At 38.7% G+C, this 20,992-nt stretch overlaps 1 protein-coding gene across 1 annotated transcript; it reads right to left on the reverse strand.

Moving 5' to 3' along the window:
* Positions 1-12,884: 12,884 nt before the first annotated feature.
* Positions 12,885-20,398, reverse strand: COPS4 (COP9 signalosome subunit 4). Its single transcript, XM_010174358.2, has 9 exons — positions 20,317-20,398; positions 19,651-19,802; positions 18,287-18,390; positions 17,296-17,449; positions 15,993-16,143; positions 15,437-15,607; positions 14,020-14,135; positions 13,595-13,679; positions 12,885-13,100 (listed from the first exon to the last, which is right to left on the reverse strand). Coding segments are annotated over exons 1-9 (1,068 nt in total). The 5' UTR covers positions 20,318-20,398; the 3' UTR covers positions 12,885-12,966.
* Positions 20,399-20,992: the final 594 nt, after the last annotated feature.

Consider the following 20,992-nt stretch of genomic DNA (forward strand, 5'->3'; position numbering starts at 1 on the left):
TGTTCTGTCTGCCACGAGGCCAGCACAGAAGAACAAACTGCCTGTAAAGCAGGGCTACCCTTTGTGAAAACCTCTGGGAACCACCATGAGAACACAAATAGTAAACTACAGGAAAACTCTTGCCCTGTACAGTCTCATTTTCTTTATCCCTGATGACCTCATTTTCATTGTTCTGGGTTTTTTTTTTAGTCAGTTGTCCACTTGTGAAGGTATTTCAAATAATTAGATTAAAAGACTAACTTTCAGTTAGAAGATGGGGCTCACTCTTCAGCTCCCCCAGACATGCTTCCTTAAGAGCAAAGCCTGCAACAGTGCTCAGAAAGTAATTACAACTTGTATTGAATTTACTGAACAACACTGACTTCAAATGACATTAAATGTCCATGCTTAGTGTAGAAGAACAGTAAGACTGGTTACCTGCATGAGATGTGCAGGTGCTGACAGAAGGCCTGTACATCCACAACAACCTTGTATTTACTGAGAAACAGACTCAATGTTTTATTTCTGAAGCCCTTAAAATCTGAGGCAACTGATTCCCTTCCCTTGTGCTGCATCTCACTTGCAGAAAGTCGACTTTGTGGTGCTCTCAGGAAAATCAATCCAGCTAAGTACAAGGGGCTTTCCCACCAAAACATAAGAGATCTCATTTTGTGAGAAATGCAATGATTTATTTGCTAGTCCTCACAGCTTAGGAATTAATTGCTGTGTATTGGGTGAGAAATAAGAGCTAATCATTTGCATAAATTCTCTCCTATAGTACAAACTAATATCACAATCAATGCTGATAACAGACAGAAGCAATTGCAGAATGTCAACAAAGGAAGAAAATGCCTGCCAGTACTCCAAGTTTGGGAAACAAACTAACTTGGAGGAGCACATGGATCATTTTAAACCACCTTATCCTTTAAACATCATAATTATAAATGTAACTCAGGAGCAGGTAGCAGCTGGCTGGTATCTGTCTCCTAGTGAGACATTTGGGTAAAAATAAGTCATTAGAAACCAACACAGCAATTACAGTATCTTAGTGAAAGAAAGGCCCAGAAACAGCCATTTGTGGGAATCAAGCCATCCGATCCGTGCAAACTGGAGTACAGAATCTGTCCTCAACAGCCTTACCTGAAACCATTAAAAACAGTCCATATGCAAAGCAAACCCAACTTTCTCTTTAATCAACTGCAATTCTGCTCATGACCTTACTTCCCCTCCCAGCTCCCACATGCATGAACACTTTTAAACATCCCCAACCCCCGGTGTGAGCACAGGATGGACAGGTGTGTTTGTAATAACCCTTTGACACAAGCCAGGCAGTTTTCTGACAGACCTCTTCCTACCAGCAGCAGCTCCAAGCCAATTGCCCCTCAAGTCAGCACAGGCTGGTGCACACAGCAGCTTGGCAATGAGATTAATGGTCACAAGGCATCAAAAGCAAGATCAGGGTAAACCTAAGTCTGTCCTTAGGCAGAGAGAAAAGGAACAACTGGCTATGAAATTGACTGTCTGCCTGTCAGGACATGTAATTGACTTGTCAGTTACCTTTCTTTAATTAAAAATTACTTCATCCAGTGTGATGAAGTATTACAATTGATAATTCAATCTCTTTTCTTTAGTGGTTTTTTTACCAATCTGGCTCCCAAAGGCTATCCACATTCATGCCAAGATGCAGTATGCTGATGGGATTTCTAAGAGCAGCTGCACAATTTCATGACCAGCATTTAAGAGTAAGTCCAATGCCACAGGTTCTAGCTGACAGCAGAAGGCATTTCTGAACAACCCCACCATTCTGCTAACAATAGCCCCCACACACACAAGCAGGAAAGACTGATTTGAAAATCACCCACCTGCCTTTTCATTTTCCCCAAGTATCCACCTGTCACTCATCAGCATTAATAAGATGTCAATGTCACTCATTAGCCCTCACTAGCAGGCAAGGCACAATCATTATTAGTTTCTCACCAGTGTTTGATAACTCTCCAGCAAGAGACAACTCAGGAAATAAAAAGACTCAAAAGCCAGGTGATTAGGACATTCAAAGGCTCATGTAGATACACATATCTTCCCATCTGACACAGTTCTTCAAGCATTGCTGCTTAGCAGTTGTTCTGCTTCTTCAGGTGTCCAAGACCAGCAGCCAGACACTATTGACACTCTCAGTGTCGTCATTCAAATGTTACCCAAGCCTCCCAAAAGTGCCTGCACTCCATAGCTAGCCATGGCTCATGCCTCAAAGCATGCCCAGCTTTGGCCAAAGGCATGATCATCCCAGAATGGCTTTGCAACCAGAGATCATACCCCCAACAAGAAATTAATTACTTGCTGAGGCCAAACTCCCACAGATTTAGCTGTCTAGCACCACTCTCCAACCAGCAGTGGAGGAAAGTGGAAACAACAGGGATGACCCCATCTCCAGTTAGATGAGCATAACCCATGACTGCTAGAGGATGCAAGAATTTGCCAAGCTCCCAGCACAAGCACACCACAGGCTTCATCCTGGCTCCCCTTTCACTTCACCTCCTTAGCCTGGAACTTAACGCCACTGCCATGTTGCTTCTGTTTGTTCATTCACACTTGGTAACAGCTTAACACAGCATAACCCTGCCAGGGCATCAGCTGGGACCTGTGTTTGCCAAAGCTGCTGAACTCCTTGCAACACCTGGGCTTGAAACCATGTCTATTCCTCACACGGTGAGAATAGTTTTACTTCAGAAAGTCTAACCTCCACATTAACTCACAATGCCTCGCATGTTCAGGATAGCCCACATCTTCCCACAGAAAAGCAGACGCCATCTCCTTCAGCTGAGCACCCACTAATCTCTTTTCTCCCATGCCCAGCCACTTCCTTGACTCATGAAAAACTAGAAACTCTGAGATCACTTCTAAGCAAGCATGTGGCATAAAGTTACCCAGAGGTGGAAAACATTTTCCTGCCTCAACTACAGCAAACTACAACAGAAAGAAAAGTGTTTGACATGTGGCAATACATACTTTAACAGCTCATTTTTTGCTCAAGGAATTTAAACATGTATTTCATTAGTTAAATTCAAACTTTCAGATAGAGCATGATCACCTTATTAGAAAATGGAATGTAACCTTCCACTCAGATCACAAAGTTAATGTGGATATTACTTGATGAGTTTGTTTGCTTTGTTGTCCCACTAAAAATTTCTGATGCTGCTCTGCCTCAAATACAAGCATTACAGAATAAAAATAATTAGAAACTGCAGCGTGGCTGCTGTGCAAAAATATTTAAGGTACAAATCTTTACACCTTCAAATCACATTGTGGCTTCAAAAAAAGCTTAAGGCCTGAAGAGACCATTAGGTCACCATGTCTGACCTCCTATAGATCAGACCCTTAAATTGCACCATTATCTGTGGACTAAACTCAGCCAGCATTAGCTGACTAAGCCACTTTCCAGCAAGGCAGCCAGTCTGGATTTCAAGAAAGCTGAACAGTGGAAACCTACCCTTTCCCCTTGATAGTTAGTTCCACACCTTAATCACTGCTCTTAGGAGCTGCTGCTTTGTTTTCTCATTACAGTTGCATGTTTTCAATTTCTACCCATTTGTTATTGCACCTCTCACCTTAGTTTAGTAAACATGCTTTCCATGGAAGAAAACGGCCAGTTAACTCAGCCACTCCAGGGACTCTGAAAGAACCCAAGAACATAAATTGCTCAGGTCCTCCCTAAAAGCCATTGTCTTTTTTAAAAATCAGTCTGACCACACTTTGCTGTATTGCCCCAATGCTTTAACACCCCTTTTAAAACACATGGATCAAAATTTCAGGCTTTTTTCTCTTCATGGTTTTGCCAGTCCCAATATGCAAGCTAAAAAGCAATAAAATACTAACTTACCTATTTCTAATTTGCATGCAGCCATTTCAAAGTCTATTTTACATTAATGACTCCGGTCCATCCAGACTGTCTTGCCTTACCAGTCTGTCCTCACTGTAATGCAGCATCCACAAGTATCATTCTCTTACCTATTTACTTGCAGACTGTAACAAGAAATGCTGAGTTGTGGCTGTTTCTAACAAAAGCCCCTCACCAAATAAGGATTCCTTCAGCAATAACCAGAAGGAGACCAGTTCATTAACTTTTATCCTATCAGCTCTCAACAGCTAATTCCTGCAAATCACAAACTCCTGTGAAGTTGAGTACCTCTTGTCCCTCAAATCTACTACACCTGCACAATTACTTTTTCCAGCCCTAGTGCTTCTACTTAAACACCACATGGCTTGTTTGCTAGCATCTGTTTTCCTTTAAGCCATGTTCATTTACACTAATACATTCCCATCCTGTAATTCTTTATCAAGTGAATCTCATTTCACTTTTGATATATTTTTCCCTGGGACTACTGACAGGATACAAAGTCTACTGATGAGCCCTAAAATGATATAAGCTCCCAGGCCAGTGATCAATTCCTTGTTTGGCTCTTCACATGTGCCATAAAGAGGAGAAACATCACTTGCAATCCAAAATTTCAGCTAAAAACAAGTTCACAGAATCACAGAATGTCAGGGATTGGAAGGGACCTCAAAAGATCATCTAGTCCAGTCCCCCTGCCAGAGCAGGAACCTAAATGAGATCACATAGAAAGGCGTCCAGGCAGGTTTTGAATGTCTCCAGAGAAGGAGACTCCACAACCTCCCTGGGCAGCCTGTTCCAGTGCTCCATCACCCTCACTGTAAAGAAGTTCCTTCTGAAATACAAAAATCAAATTAAACCTGGAGTAGCTAAGGGCTTTTTTGCTGTAGAAGTTGGAGCATCTTTTGCTCAGAGCAGCAAAAGTCCTTCTGATCCTGTCTTGGGTCTTCAGTTACCCCTACAGTACAAATGCACCTTCTCAGGCTGTGCATATGACATTAGCCCCACTGGCTGGGTGTGCATCCTGGATTCCCAACCAGCCTCTACCTACACAGAGCCTCCAGGGGAGTCATCATCTTCCCCTCTTTCCTCATCCTCCTGTCTGTTAATCTTTATTCTGCATGGAAAGAAAAAGCATCTGATGAGAGAAGATGCCCTCAGGTTAGGGGAATAGGTATTGTACTCCATCAGCAAAACCCCACAGGTCAAAGCTATTAGTCAGCAGCTGGTAAAGGAGGCTTACAAAGGCAGGTCTAGATTTCCAGAGCAATCTCTCAGCGCTACTTTAAGCAAAAGGAAATGTTTTCTATCAAGCTACAGCTGTAGTTATATATATAGCTTCTGTTCTTAAAAAGTTTGTGAAAGAGCCTTTAGCGGAGGGTGACATTCAGCAACTCTATTCTATACACAGACCCTTCTATTGTCTTTTTTTCCTCTGTACTAAACAAAAATCTATGAACTAGAACCAAGTTTGGCTATGTTTGTTTTTGAACATTTCAAATTTTTTAGCACAGAAATAACCTGAACTCAAGCTTTTGAAAACAGCTCTAAGAGCTTCTTTATATGGAAGACTTTTAATTATGCTCCAGCATCCAGCCTCGCACTACAATATACTCTTGAATGTTGTTACTGCCTTTTTTCCTATACTTGCCTTCATTTAAAGCTTACAACTGTACCACACTGTATCAGTGCTTTAATTCTCCATAGTGCTGCAAAACAGATGTGAACAGAGTAACACAAGACAGGTAAGAACAGACAAGCATTGCCTTTTTCCATTTTTAAGCCACAATTTTCCTAAATTTTATTTTGAGTCTCTATGATTATTTAATGTATACATTTTTGCAAGCATAGGCTTTGCAAGAGGCCTGGCATCCCACCTGGGGAATGATGGGACTTATATCTTAGGATGTATTTCACTTCCACAAAGGAGATGGCACAAAGGGAAACAGCAAAGACTTGGAACACATTCAAGCGACAAGACATCTTACAAAGACTGCAGTACTTTAAAAATCCCTCCAACTGCTCCTCCCTGGTTTTATCTGTTACTGTAAAGCAGAAATACATCACCACAATTATCTGTTTCCAGATAATAAATATGCTAATTCAAAGAACAAATAACTAATCATGTTGTTGCCTATAATACTATGAGAAGTCACAACAAAATGCCATACTCAGCATAGCTAAACAAGGCAGGAGGAACTACAGAAAGTAACTACTCCCCATTCTTCAGAGCAAAGATTTACAGCTGGTAATTCTCCGATTTTGACCATATGAAAAAGTTACAGAATAGTACACTTTACCATTTCCCTCTAATTTTATAGTAACTTGGGACTGTCCATATGTAGAAGAGGCCAGCTAGGCAGAATAAGCTGGGGAATACAATCTTCATGCTTTTGAAAACACTCTGCAGCAGTTACTTACCAATCCTTACGTGATGCTTTAATGGTGCTTGTGTGTATAACCATAGTGCACGTTTTAAAAGCAAAGTCAGAGCAGCAGTGCAGTGTTTTGTATCCAGAAATGATCAGGTACTCAGATACCATTCTCTGAAGTCCCATACAGACAAAAACTGAAGCACCTACATACCCTCAAGTGTAAAAGTCACAACGATGAGTGCAGCATTTGAAAGCCAACAAAAAAATAACCATGCTAGGACTCACCCTGAATTATGTGGTAACCATTAATAGCTGTTTTCCTCAATCATTCCCAAGAATATTTCACACAGATGTGAAAATATTTTATCAATTGCTTGCTTTATAGAATGGTAACAAGCAAAAAGGAAATTATTAAGCACTCCTAATTTTGCCCAGAATAATTACACTAGCAACCTGGTTCTTCCTGGAAAACAGGAATTGAGAATGCCATGGTAGCAATATTAAAGAAAAAACTTCTCTTCCCATTTAATAAAAAAATGAAACAAAATAAGTTTTGCACTAGTGAAAGTAAAAAACAGAAAATGCTGAATATATATATAAAAAAGACAGTTTTCTTTGCTCTTTAACATCAAAGTCTAGCAGAAGCCACCAAGATTGTGAGACACAGGGTCAGCTAACTTACTGCATCACTTCAGGCAAACAATGTAATTAAGGTGCACTGTAATCAACTCAGCACAGTTGATAAAATAAACTCTTCCATAAATAAAAACAAGTGTGGAACAAGCTAAACACTTTAGACCTTCTCTCATTATGTACAAACCCATTTTTCAGACTTCCCTGATCATGTACAAATACATCAGTGATATATTATCAGTTCTCCCACAAATATAATGAACACTCTGATAAAGATGCAGGTAGCTAAAAGCAAGCCCAAAGCTATTCAGCAACCTACTCTCCATTGAAACCCCACCATAAAATGTTCCAAATTCAGAAATCCCTCTCCCTAAAAAAATCCCACACTTACCAGTACAAGAAACAGCATACATACAGCCCTCAAAAAAAAGTGTTCTTGTTAAGAGTTTTAGGAAAAAAAGACTAAATAACCTAGGGTAACACAGCAAAGCTCTAAAAAAACAAAACAAAAAACTTCAAACTAAAAAAAGAGCAACACACTAACCAATCTACAAAACTCAACCTGGCCTACACTGCAAGCTTATATACACTTATGAGTAATTTGGCCCAAAGCCAAGGCACTAATTAACATGAGGGCACATTATTTAAAAGCAGCTGGAGACAGACCCAAATAAGTTGGTTGAAAAAGTGAATGTTTAGGTCATGTTGTGGTTCTACAGGTTTTTAAAAAGATGAGTGTTATTTTGTTACAGTTTAGCATATAGTATTAAATAGCTGATAAAAACTCAGACTTGTTACAAGGGGAAGAGTTCATTTACAGGGATTTGCCTTAGACTGATAATTACAATGGGGAAGAAGAATGTAAGTATCAATATTGTTGTTTTCATAGTATGCAGCACATAAAAGTAGTATGTTCTAGGTAAATATTCAACTTTGTTTCTCAGTTTATGTATTTTGGCTTTTATATTAAGTGTTTTGAGACTGTTAAGAAGACCTGAAATAACAAAAAAGCATTCACAGCTGGCAAAGAAACTCTAGGCTGTTTGAATATGTATTTTTATTTTTTTTAAGTGTGAAGGAATATGCCTAGTTACTCAGGCAATAAAAACTTTTTGGCAAAACAGCACAGAATACCTTACTAGATTAGCTGTCCAGGTTGGTTTTTAATCTTGTGTTTGGTGGTTTTTTGTTCTTTTGTTTTAAAAAAGGCTGTTTTCTGGAAGTGTTCTGGTCCTGTTTTTTCTTAGATAAATGGTCATAATTTCAAGTTTATGCTGTTGTAATAAAATTAATGTAGTGTACTCAGTAAGACTCAATCAAGGTTAATGTTCCTAGCCTGGTAATTTTTTTTACTTTGCTTTTGGATTACCTTTTGCAATGAATAACAAAGTGTGAGTAGTAACCATTGCAAAGAATAAAAGCACCATTTCATACAGAAGTAATTTATTATGTGTAAAGCAAAGTCCCTAAGTTTAAAAAAAAAAATAAAAAATTGAAAAGAATTTGCATGGGTGTTGTCTCCCTAATAGATGACTTACATTGTTTTCAGGTTTCTTGATAGAAGTCCTTTTTACTAGATAAATGTAATGCAGTGTACTAAATTTTTACTGGGGAAAAAACAAAAAACCAAACAAACAAAAAAAAACACAAAAAAAAACAAAAAAACAAAACCAGCATGACCTCATGAATCCCAAGTTCAGTCCCACACTACACTTAAAAGCATATTATATATTGTTCTGAATCAGTCTGCAAAGCCCAATGGTAGTGTTTACTCCCTTATTCTGAGTTAAGTCCTATTCTGATCACTTTCCTCTAGTGGAGGGAAAACTTTCTGGTACCAAGTGACCCATTAGTTGGAGTACAGAAGTACAACCTAAGCCACTCCTGTGGGAAGCAAGCCTTGCAATGTGTTTTGAGTACAGGTAAAGGCTCAGAAATCTAAAAAGCCCAGAGGCTGATTAATCTGTTCTTCTGTGCCTGCTACACAGTTTAATCACAAAATAAAACTGGGATGTGCTGGTAATTTTCCCCAAGAGTTGAGGCCTCTACATTGGTTATGTGTGCTCAGCTTTAGTGGGAAGCTGCTGGTTTTGGCTCCTGCTTTAGGGCAGGCCCTGGATGAAGCAGGAAGGACCCCCAGACCACCAGTGGGATGTGGGCTCACAGGGGTTATCACTGTCCTCTTCATGTATTCTGTTTGCTGATCACTAAAGGTCTTCTTGGCTTTGAGGTTAGAGTTGAGCACTTGGGTTTCTCTTCTCAGAAAAGGTTCAGTAAATCTGTTTATGACTTTCCAGTAGCCATTCCTGGCCCACAGGGAGAAAAGATACCCCAGAAAGCAGCTGTGAACATGCCTTGTTAAGGCTTTGTAGAACTCTCTTCTCACTTGAGTAGCAGAGTGAAGCAACAAATGCCCTAAATTGGGATGTATATGAATGACATACAAAGGACCCCTCCATCTGCAAAGGGCATGCTCCCAAGAGAAGAGCTGTGCACAGAAGTCTGTGTGACTTGCTTTTCAATATATATAAAAAAACCCCAACTCTGTAAGACAAATAAGCAGAAAACCAACAGGCTCCAGACTAATAGTGACTATGTTCACATTTCTCTTCAATAGAAACTTGTCAGCCAGTACCGCTTTGAACAAGTTACAAGTAATTTCACTTGAAAATACGTGGTCAAACTACTCTTCAGCCTTGAAAAGGAACAGCATTTATGTCACCATTTTGCTCTCCCTTTCTTGATTCTGTTGGACTAATATGTGCAAGAATACTTGCATAGTGAAGACTAATACTGTAATTTGGTCTAAACTTGCTTGATAGTGTCTTACTGAGTAGCAGTGGTAAGGTGCCTTGGAACAAGATACCTCTTCCTGAATCTAGACAAGTGTAATAAGCGTAGCAAGTATGCATGCTCTCTATGTTCTTTCATTTACTAAAGAATTTTATTTGATAGTAAGCACTTGGTGCTGTAAATTTTCTTTATTTGAAAGAGCAGTGATGTGCTGTCACCCTGAGTTTGATATTATGAAACTTTATGGATTCCTTTTTTGAGGGATGTCTGCCTTCCCACCCAACTTGGTTTTGTTTCTGTAAGCAGTTAAAAGAATTGAAAAGTATGAAATTGCTTGGATTTAAGTTGTGTAGCTATATATGCAATTGAGTTAATGGAGTTTCCAACAGAATGGAGATAACAGCATAAAAAACAAATTCTTGTCATATTTTTTTTTAAACATGAACAGCAGAAATGGAAAAAGAGTAGCTAAGTCTATTGAAATTCTGTGAATGCCAGTATCACTGAATGTTTCACTTCCTTTTTTTTTTAAAAAAAAAAGACAGATACATAAGATATTTACTGATAGCAAATATAAACTTTTCAGGCTGCTATCTTTCTTGTGTCAGTTCCAGTAGTAGGTAAATCCTCATTTTTTTCTTTTGGGAAACAGTGGCTTCCTCTACAACTGTTGCTTTTGTATTTAGATGGTTCTGAAATTGTTTTTTCCCAGACTGGAACAATGAAATGAGTGAAATCTTGGCAATGAATATTTTGTTGCAACAGGGCTAAATTTTTGTTAATGTAAAACCATAAATTCATCTCCTTGTAGGATTTGACAGACAAGAGCTTGTGCATTCAGCTTAACCCCAAGTCCCTAAGTAACATTAAGTTTCATGGGTCACTGAAGTATTCCAGGGCAAAAGAGAATATAAATGAAATGAAAACATAAGTGATAATTTCTGGATAAGCCAGGCAAACAATGCTCTAAATTTCTCTACAGAAATGAGACATGTCTGATCCTCTGTAGAACAGCTGTTAACCAAGGCTACACTACAAATCTCAAGCTGTAATGGTATGGCCAGTTAAGGGAGTGGATTTACCACATCACTTGAAGTTTTTATTTTAATTACGACATCCCTGCACTTCAATGAACTGATCAAAAGCCTAATCAAATTTTTGAATGGTATATTTTTTCTGCTGACACTAGATTATATTACTAATCAAGTAATTACTAATTAGATATGGCGTATCTAACTGTCTTACACTATCTACATAAATGTTCTGACACTATAGGTGGGAGAGTTGAGATGAAAAAAGGTCATCTAGAAATAAAAGAAGCTATCCAATGAATAGTTGACTTGAAAAAAGCAGCACAGCAAAGATGTGTACAGTGCACTTGAGACTTGCTCATGGTCAGATTGGCTTTTGCTGCCATCTACTGAAATACCAAAATCTCTCCTGTAGCCAGCAAATTATTTGCATCTGCTGTGTTAGAGGGTAATACAGGAGGCTATTTATTAAGACAGATGACCCTTGTGGGTATTGGAGGTGAGTGCCCAGTGCCAGACACCAATCTTAGTAGACAAGAGACCCTTATACTGGACTATGTCAGCCCACACTGAAGGACAACAGCCATCCAACCTCTGTCTCTAATAAGGACCTGGAAAATCTTCCACCTCTGCTCTTCTACAGTAATCTTGTCAAGAGGTGGGCAGCTCCTTCTTGCTCCTACAGCTGCTGTGTCACCACTCCCCCTCCCAGAGAAACTAGAGGATGCTATGAAATGGGAGCTGTCATAACTGATTTGACCAGTTGTTTTGTGACTCAGAAACATCACCTCCCAGGTTGACAGAAGCCCATCATCCTTTTTATGGATAAACCACCCTTCACTAGGCCCCTTGCTTTTCTAAAAACCTAACAGCATTACAAATCTAAATGCAGAAACATATTAAAAAAGGAGCCAAAACAGAAAATATCAAGGCATTAGAGTTGTGGATTAAGCCAAAACCTTTGGCTTGAGAAGACATACAGATTTTGAGACAAAAAGACTAGGATGAACATAGACTGAAAAGTCATTAATAGTATTATTACTTGACTGAAATGAAAAAGGACCATCAAAGCTGGAATTACAACCTGAACAAGATCATCTCAAACTAAAACATAACGTCTGGACAGGAACAGCCATTGATGAGACTCTGCCTTGGCTTTCCATTACCAGAAGAGCTCTCTTTGAAAACCTCTTCAGCCAACTGCAGTCACTCATACCTGGCAGACCATAAGGATGGCTAAAGAGTGCACAACTCCAGACTGATGAACAACAGCAGGGCCAATCTGATAGCTGGCTGCTGTGCATAAGCATTTCAAGTTAGTCCTGCTTATCACATGCCACCTTATCCAGTCATTGTAGCTCATCGTATAACTAATCTGCACAGTATTCTCCAGCCACCCCAGTTTCAGAAGATGTTTAATCTTTTTTTAGTGCAGAATCTCTACCTGTCAAGAGTCTTGTTACACCTCCAGTTCCTAAAAAACACTATGGATACTTCTGTATAATTACCAATTCATACTGACCTAGAAAATAAAACAAAGAGCATGCTTGGCTTACATTATTTGGCATGTGCTACGTTCTCATCACTTACCATATCACTGCAACAAGCTCTCTTGGGAACACTGGTCTTTACCTCATCTCTCAGCACAGGTAACTCTGTGCCCTGTTGCACCAACACAGAATAAGGGTCAGTATTTTCTTCAGTTAAGATTTCAGCCTTGTGTTTTTACAAACAGAAAAGGAAAAAAAAAATGGTTTTCATTTAATATTTCCAGGGGCTGAAACTGACAATTCAAAAAATTCAACTTATTTTGAGTTACAGCTTAAGGAAAAAAAAAAGAGGTCCCTACAACACTTAAACCAAGTGGCTCATTTCAGCCTTTATTAGAATAATTACAACTAAAAGAAACGTAGCACTTATATTTTCACAGCAGGACAAGCATCGTAGGAAGAAACGGGCAAGAAAGCTATAGCAATATGGTGGAAAAAAATAAAATTAAATAAACCAAAGCCAAATCTTGCCGCAAACATTACAGCTTCTTCAAGTGGAAACCACAGCTTTCAGGACAGCAGAGTGCAATGCAGAGGCAGCATTCTATGCTCAGAGAACTGGAGGACTGTGACACCAAACATCACTCAATTGTGTCCTAAGCCAGAGTGAGGAAGAAAAAACAAACATTTTGTGGTTTGGTTCACAGTCTGACTCAGTTCCCTTCCTCCAGCACAGCAGGCAGTTGATTGCCTCCATTCAGACAATGGCTGCACAGTCACTGAGCCATCTGGGCCTCCATTGCCTGCGCTGTCCATTCTGGGGCTGTCTGACTTATCTTCTCCAGCAGGTTGTTCACCTGGAAACACAGTGACTGAATCTGCTTGTCCCAAGTTGGCAAAGCTTCACGAGCTGAAAAAAAAAAACCCATACAAAAAGTAAGTCATAGCAATTCCCTTGCCTTTTCAACTGCAACTTTTTCTTCTGCCACTGCCCTCACCTACCTCACAGAGGAAGCCTTCCTTGCAGCTGCACCATGCTCATTTCTGTATTCAAAAGCTACAATGATTTTGGCTGTCTGTTACAAGCCTAACTGCTGCATTGCAAAGTAGAACTGAACAGAGAAACTTCCTGATGAACCTGTTCCTACAATGAGACTGATGGAATAAATTCATACTTTCCTGTGGGTAAGAGAATGCATAATAGGGATGGGGGGGGGAAGTGCAGTCCTCCATTAAGGCAAATTCTGCCACCTCCTGGTCACAGCAAGATGCAGCAAACTCACTTCAGATGGAAAATATTAAGAAACTTAATTTCCTTGTCCTTTAAGGCAGCAACTCAAAAAAGCTCACAGCTCACTCACTCTGAATGGTGCTAAAAAACTAAATTCCTGTGGTTAAACTTACTCTCAAAATGAACAATTCCGTCGATCTGATCAATGAATCCGTTCATGCGACCCTCAGTTATCATCTGAGAAGCTATCTTTTCTGCCTGAAATAATGAAGAGATGTTAGAAACTTCTTCCACACTGAAAGAAGTTAAAACTGATTAAGACTTAATCATCCTTACAGGTTTTTCAACATTTCCAAACACTGAGGAGGGGGAACCTACAGACAACAGTAATTATGAAATGATGAGACATCCTATCAATGGCATCTAACTCCACTATTGTTCATTCTGTATCATATACCTTTTCCTTCTCATAAGATGTGCTAGATACTTAACCTTCCTCATAATATGGAATATTTAATTATTTCCTAATATTTACCACAGCTATTTTCTCAAGTCTCTGACGCTCCTTGTTTTTACAAAAGATGTAGAAAACTGATACCTTAGCTGCAGGGATCTCTAGCAATGCTCCAAGCTCTTCAAAAGTAATGTTGTTGTAAAGTTTGCTTGCAGATAGTAAGTTGTGTTCAATAACAGCTCTGTCCAGAATACTGGAACCTTAGGGGTTAGATGAGGAAAAAAAATCCATTACTGTAAGATTGAAATACTTGATTTATATTGCAGAGCAAATGGAAAATACTTTTTTTACCCAAGGGTTATGTGAGTGGAAAGTCCAGACGCAGAAGAAAGTGAGTAAGAAGAAATGGATGGCACGTGGTTAATTTTAAGACAGGTAGCTTAAAACCTTTTATTTAACTTCTAGAATTATCAAGTGGAGCCCTTGGTTCTGCTACAAGACTCAACTCATCTGAATTTAGGGAGTCTGACCTCCTGTGATCAGTTCCCAGCTTGCCAAATGGAAAGACCATTGGGGTTTTTGTTATATTCATTACAGCTCTTAGGGGTACAATTAACCTCTCTCTTACTGTGCTTGTACAGTGATAAACCCTCATCTAATTTCTCTCTTCTTGATTTAACAATTTAATTCATTTGCCCCTTAACCTCTAGCTAAAATAAGCACATTATTAAATACCGACTAACCTGCATTCTTTTAACCTACAGGAACAAACAGTACAGGTTATAAATAAACAACAAATTGACCCAAGGAAAGGACTGCAGCTTATTGTTAGTAAGTACCTTTAACCACTTTTCACCTCTGTGATTATACAGTTGTCTATTTGCCCTTAATCAATGAATATTGTTCACTAGGAAGGTCCTCCTGATTAGGAGGTGTTTCATGCTTATGTATTTTTCCACCTCAATATTCTTCCAATCTAAAAAATTTGAGACCAAGCACTCTTTAGAGGTTCCAGGAAGAACAGAGCTAACAAGGTATCAGTGAGATTGATCATAAAACAATTTGGAGATAGTATGAGGTCCAAGTCATCCCCTCACTATCTGTCATCTTCCTGTCAAGTCAGGAAGCAGTTCAAATAAATTTATCTTCCACACAGACCATTTATGGCCTACATGTGTGTCACGTGCTTCTAGACACCCTATTTATAACAGTGCCTTAAAACTGGAGAAGCTCAAAAGGACAGAGACTCAAAGTACAAGGCAAGGTTAGAAACACTGGGAGGCTGTCAGTGAAGAGGACTGTCCATGGACAGAGAAACATGATTTTTATAAGTTACCTTCTTATAGAGTATTTCAAAACCTTAAGAGCCAATCAGAAAGATGAACTGTAGCTAAGAGTTTTACTATTAAATGATGCACATGAAGGTAACAGGCTGGGAAATAATTTTAAAATAATCATATAAGCAATACTAAACTCTTTTCTGCCACACTTGACTGCTTTGGGCAAATCTAACTCCAGTGGATGAACACTGAGCATTACAAGGCTTTAGAGAAATACATACCATCAGCTGTAGTTGCTTTCTGGTGAGGCATTAGCATAGCTGCAAACTCCTGCAGTTGATTTCCACGAATAATTCTGTCCAGATACATTTTCTCCAAGATCCCATAGGCTGCAAGCTGCTGGCATCTCTCATCCTTGAAGAGTGTAGCAAGCATGCGAGAACGCTGTTGTCCTAGGAGAGTCAAGAAGAATCCTCAGAAATGATCACCAAAGCACTGAGTCTTTACAGGTAAGAAACAGAAAGTGATCATGTTTTTTTTTCCTCAATACATGGAATTAACCAGCAAAGCTCTACCAAAGAAGGAACTCAGTTGTGTTCAGTTCCAAAACGCTGTTTGCCACTGACTTATCTTTTGCATCTTTAGCCAAGGTGCCATCTTATCACTGGCAAAGACACAGAAGTAATCCTGCTCTGAGTTAACAGTATGTTGACACTGTGTTCCCAATTCTGGATTCCTCAGCAAACCTTAGTGACAAGACACAAAAGCTGACTTCCTCTGTGGGACATGAAATACCTACATTGGGTCTTTTATACAAAAATGTAACGTGTATTTTACCTGCTGATGCCAAAATAGTACAATGCAAAGCATGCTTCAGTGCCTCCAGTCGCTCAGTTTCATGGACTATGCTCTTATAGGAGAGCTCGTTGTACCTTTGAGCAGCCTCAATGAACTTTCTTCTGTAATCAAGAACTCGAGCATAGCAAACCTAGAAAGAAAGCATGTGTCAGAAAAAGAAAGCTAACAGGGGGAGCTGCATAATATAGGTGTGTATAAATTGGAAGCTGCCACCTGCCTTATCAGGTGGCAACTTCCATAAATACTGTTCTACTGCATCCTAGGGAAATCTGTGTCTTCAAATGATGAGCTTGACTTGTAAAGCCCTTGCTAAAGTATCATGGAAAGCAACTGAAAGGGCGTTTCCCAGCACTATTCACATGTTAAACACAGTTTCTGGTGCTTAGACATTGGCAAAGTAAATGAAATATTGTGCAGCTGATATTGTACTTATGTAAGCTTCCTCTTCACTAGTGACACTGACAGCTAGCACTTAGGTAGCCATTTATGTTTTGAGTGTTTGCTTTTCCCTTTCAGCACTGTAACAACATCTGGTATTTCTTCTCCCTCTTCCTTTGTGCTTTTCTAAGGCTTACAGAAAATATTTACACTTTGAACTTTGAGGGTATGCTTTAAAACACAGCATGGCAGGAGAAAAAAAAAACAAAGGGAAAACTAACAAATCAAAACACCACACCCTGCTCACAGCACATCTGCTTTGTGTTGTAGAATTTTAACCACCACCACACTTGATTGGTACTGTCACACAATAGTCATCACTGTTCCTCCCATTTACTAAAATGGTTTGAGAAATTAAGTCTCTGAACTATGTACACAGTAAACCCACAAATAAACAGAAAAGTCAGCAGTTATTTTACTACTTCAGACTTAAAGCTATTTTTATGGATGGGACTTACTATTTAATTACTGTTGGTGAGGAGTAGGGAGGGGCTTCTGTCGTTCCTAATATTGGAGGTGAATTTTTTCCCCTTTCAGATTTACAGACAAAGGTGGAGGCACTATTTTCAACAATATTTCAGATGTTTTGAAGCCTAAGTTTTATCTTCAATCAGCTTTACTGCTGGTATGCAAGGAAACTTCACAGATTTATCTCCAAATCATAAGGAATGAGCTGTTTCATTATTGCTAAGATGTAGCTCTCAAGCTTCCAAAACCATTTTGAAGCTTTTCCCTTTGTCTCTTTTCTCATGATGAAAAGTTTTAGTGGCATTGCATAAAAACATCTCAATGTGGAAGCATCTCCCTTTAGAAACAGAGAAAGCAACAAAGCAAGTTAGACAACCTTATAATGGATCTGCAGCTGTTCATTAGTTGATTCATTCTGAAGCAGGGAAGCTCGATTAATATAAGCTTCTGCTTGAACTGGGTCATCATCCTCCAGGTACAGCCTGGCAATTTTCAGGTAGGTCTCCAGTTTATAATCTACATTGTATTGTCTGCAGAGAAACAGAAAAGCAAGTGCTCAGAGTTGCTCCACAACTACCCTTGCTCTTTGCTGTTCTAAATGTATATTATGATTTTTAAGCACTTGGCAATGTTTGCTTTACGCTGCTTCTTCTTCCCTAATGCCAAAATTAGTGATCTCTGTTCAGGGAAAGAAAATTTGAAATGAATGCCAATATAGGACTGGCTTCTACAAACATCAGTAGAAACAATGCTGTCCACCAAGACACAAATGCACACTCTAATAATCTGGTTTTGGTGGATTGGAAGATTGCCATAGCTGGTGAGCTACTTGAGCTAAAAAGCAAACTTGCAGTGGAACAGATGGGTGCTAAAGAGGCAAAACCTACAGAAATTCCTTCTACATGCATACACAGAAAGAGGATAGAAAGGACAGCCAGAGAAAAGTAACAGCAAGTGTTCTAGGCTTAAAAACCCCCAATCCACAAATCCACAAACAAACAAAACCCCACAAAAAACCTCAACCCAACTTCAAACCACGTCTTCAGTTTGAACTGTATAGGTGAACACGTGGAAGAACTGCCACCTTTCAATTACCTTAGAAGCATTTTTGGAAAATACTATCAAAAAGGCTGTTTATCAGCAAGACTAATAAATAGTGCAAAACTTCTGGTGCAGTATTTTGACCCACTGAACTGTTCAGTACAATCATCAAGCTATACTTTTGTCGTCTGGCAGTAGAGTTCTGGCCTGAACTACTGAAACTCTGGGAAAATATACCACCTCAGAATTCTCACTGGCTGGTCTAGTTAAGTACAAAGGCAGCAAGTATACTGAATAACACAGAACTGTGTCTGCACAGTACTTACTTCTGCCCTGTTTCCAAAGGGATCCCGACCAATACTTGGGCTGCATTTCTCCAGTCCTCTTCTTTCTCATAGATTGATGCAAGATGTTGCCTTATGGAAGCAACCTAAACAATAATAAAATCAACAGCAAACACTATAAAAGTTGAATGGTTCTGTATTACCTTTCAAAGTATTTGTTCATGTTCATTAATTCCCTTGACCAATACTCCAGCTGCACAGATCTGCACACACACACAACTCTTCCCATGTGAGGAGTCCTGTGTGGGACTCCTGGATCAAGCTTTTTAAATACAAGTGCTGATTTGAAGCATTTTCACTTAAGCCTGTGACAATATGAAAGGAGTTTATCTTGACAGAGCAATAAGTAGTAATCTTTTATAAAAATTAAAATCTTTATAATCTTTAAAATCTTTTAAAAAGATGAAACAAGGCTTTCAAGAACTGGAGCACCAAGGTTCACAAGCCATTTCTTGTGTTATAATTCATATAATGCCTGTGAGATATGAATGGGGTGAACTATGATTAGATCCCTAATGCAGAAACTTCTACTTTGTAGAGCAGCTGTCAGCAGGTAAAATATCAGTGCTTACAATCTGGGTTTTAGAAGCAGAAGTGTGGTTAAAAAAAAAGAAATAATCCTATGTATTTTATTTAATTTATGCATAATCATTATAACATGCAAGCAAGTATGCTCAGTTAAGACTCAAGAGTAAAAGCTGCTTAAAAAGACAAAAGATAAAGAGAAGCAAATAAAAATCATGATAGAAACTGCCTTGCTTTTCTTCTCAAATACTAGATCCAAAAGGCTTTTTACACAAACATCTCCTGTAAGAACTCTCAGATGATGGTGAATACTCAAACAACAAACCCAAGAACTGAATTGGAAAAGAACTGCAGCACATTCAGTAGTTAACTAGAATTGGGATTTCAAGAAAACATTTTTTCCTGGTAAAATGATTATGGATAAAATACGCACACACACACACGGAGATATTTATTTTGAAACAAAAAACTATTTGTCAAGATGCTTCTCTCTTTACATCACCTGCCTGTTCCATTAGTTGGGTAAAATGCCATACAATGAGTACCAGCCTGTCTCTCACTGGTACCTCAAGTATTGTTTCACTGTAAGAAGCCATTTTCTGGTAGTGGGGGAATTACATGCACAGCATCCTGATGAAGAGACAAAGTCTGCATTCTTTGCAAGGTCCTAAATACTCTCCACATTTAGCTCAAGTTTTTACGTGTACAGGAATGCAAAACTGGACTTGTAAGTAGGAGTATCTGTTTTGAAGAGCTTTTTTAAAGACTAATAACACAAAAAAAAAAACCAAAACAAAAACCCCTTGTTATTGATCTCTCACCTGCTCCTCGAATGAAATAACTCTAGGCTGTATCTTTTCCAAGGTGAAATGGTAAATTTCTTTGGCTGTGCTGTCAGGAAGACTTGGAAGATGGGTACAGAAATCTGTCAGTAGCTGACGTGAGATCACTAGACTGACATTTTCATTCACCACTGGTTCAGAGCCACATGGAAGAGAAAAGCACAACATAAATGTAATGTTTGTCGAGGTTTCACTGTAAGTGATCATTTGCTTTTATATTAAAGTTGAATATTTCAGGTTTTTAAATCCGTAGCCAAGTGAAAGGGATATTTTTCTTTGTTTTTAAAAGGTGCTTTTTTTTTTTCTCAGAAACAGTTTGTTTACACTAGAGGTCACCAGAGTTCTAACCTCTGACAGATAATAATGAATTTCTCATTCTGATTTAGTGTTTAGAGAGATGTTTTATTCTGAATCACTGTTCTCAGTTGCAGAAACGTCTTGGACAAAGTAAACCTTTATGTAGAATTTCACTAAGTTTATTCTCAACTTAAAATTACAACAGCAATAACTTCTAGAAATATTCAATAAGCCAAACATCCACAACAACACAAAAAAACTCCTAATTATTCCTTCTTGACAGATATGCAATCCCACAAACCTCTGGCCTTCAATTAGCATGCAACCAATTATACCAAATGCACTTACTTGCTTCTACAAAAGCTTTCAAAGCTTCAAGTTGTTCTGCACCTGACAGCTGAATGGCTTTTTCCAATATTTGACGGTATCTGTCCACAGATTAATAAATAAATAAATAAATAAATTAAAAATCACTCATAGGGCACATTTTTTCATTAACAAGTTCTGTTTCTTTTCTGTGTCAAAGCCCTACTTTTGCTTGTCTTTTCCATACCTCTGAAGTGGCAATTTTTCCAAAGTGTCTGTGCTTAAATGTCAGGAACATTCACCTGGAATTGGTATCTGGCTCTTTTTAAATCCCAGAACTAGATTCTCAGATAACATAGCTCATCATTTTGTTATCTGTGAATACATGTGCAATTTTAAAGGTTTTTTTTTAAAAAATCATGTTTTTATGGTATCCTCTGGGAAAAGTAACAAAATCCATTTTGCTCATGGATTAAGATTAATAAAGTTAATCAAAGTCAAAAAGTTAGTAAAAAAAGTTAGTCAAATGTCAAAAATGTTCAAAATTCAACGATAACGAGAAACAGCGTTGGGAGTGGGAGGTAAACAGTATGTTTTGGCCACTTGACGTGAGCACAGGCACAGATAATGCATTTTTAAGTGTTTATTCCTTCAAAAATAGCAACTCCAGTTTTCATGTTTCATAAAGCCAATAAAACTTTGCGTGGGCCATAACCTC

This window comes from Antrostomus carolinensis, unplaced genomic scaffold, assembly GCF_000700745.2.
Source record: "Antrostomus carolinensis isolate BGI_N321 unplaced genomic scaffold, ASM70074v2 scaffold9088, whole genome shotgun sequence".
In the NCBI taxonomy this organism is placed as follows: Eukaryota; Metazoa; Chordata; class Aves; order Caprimulgiformes; family Caprimulgidae; genus Antrostomus; species Antrostomus carolinensis.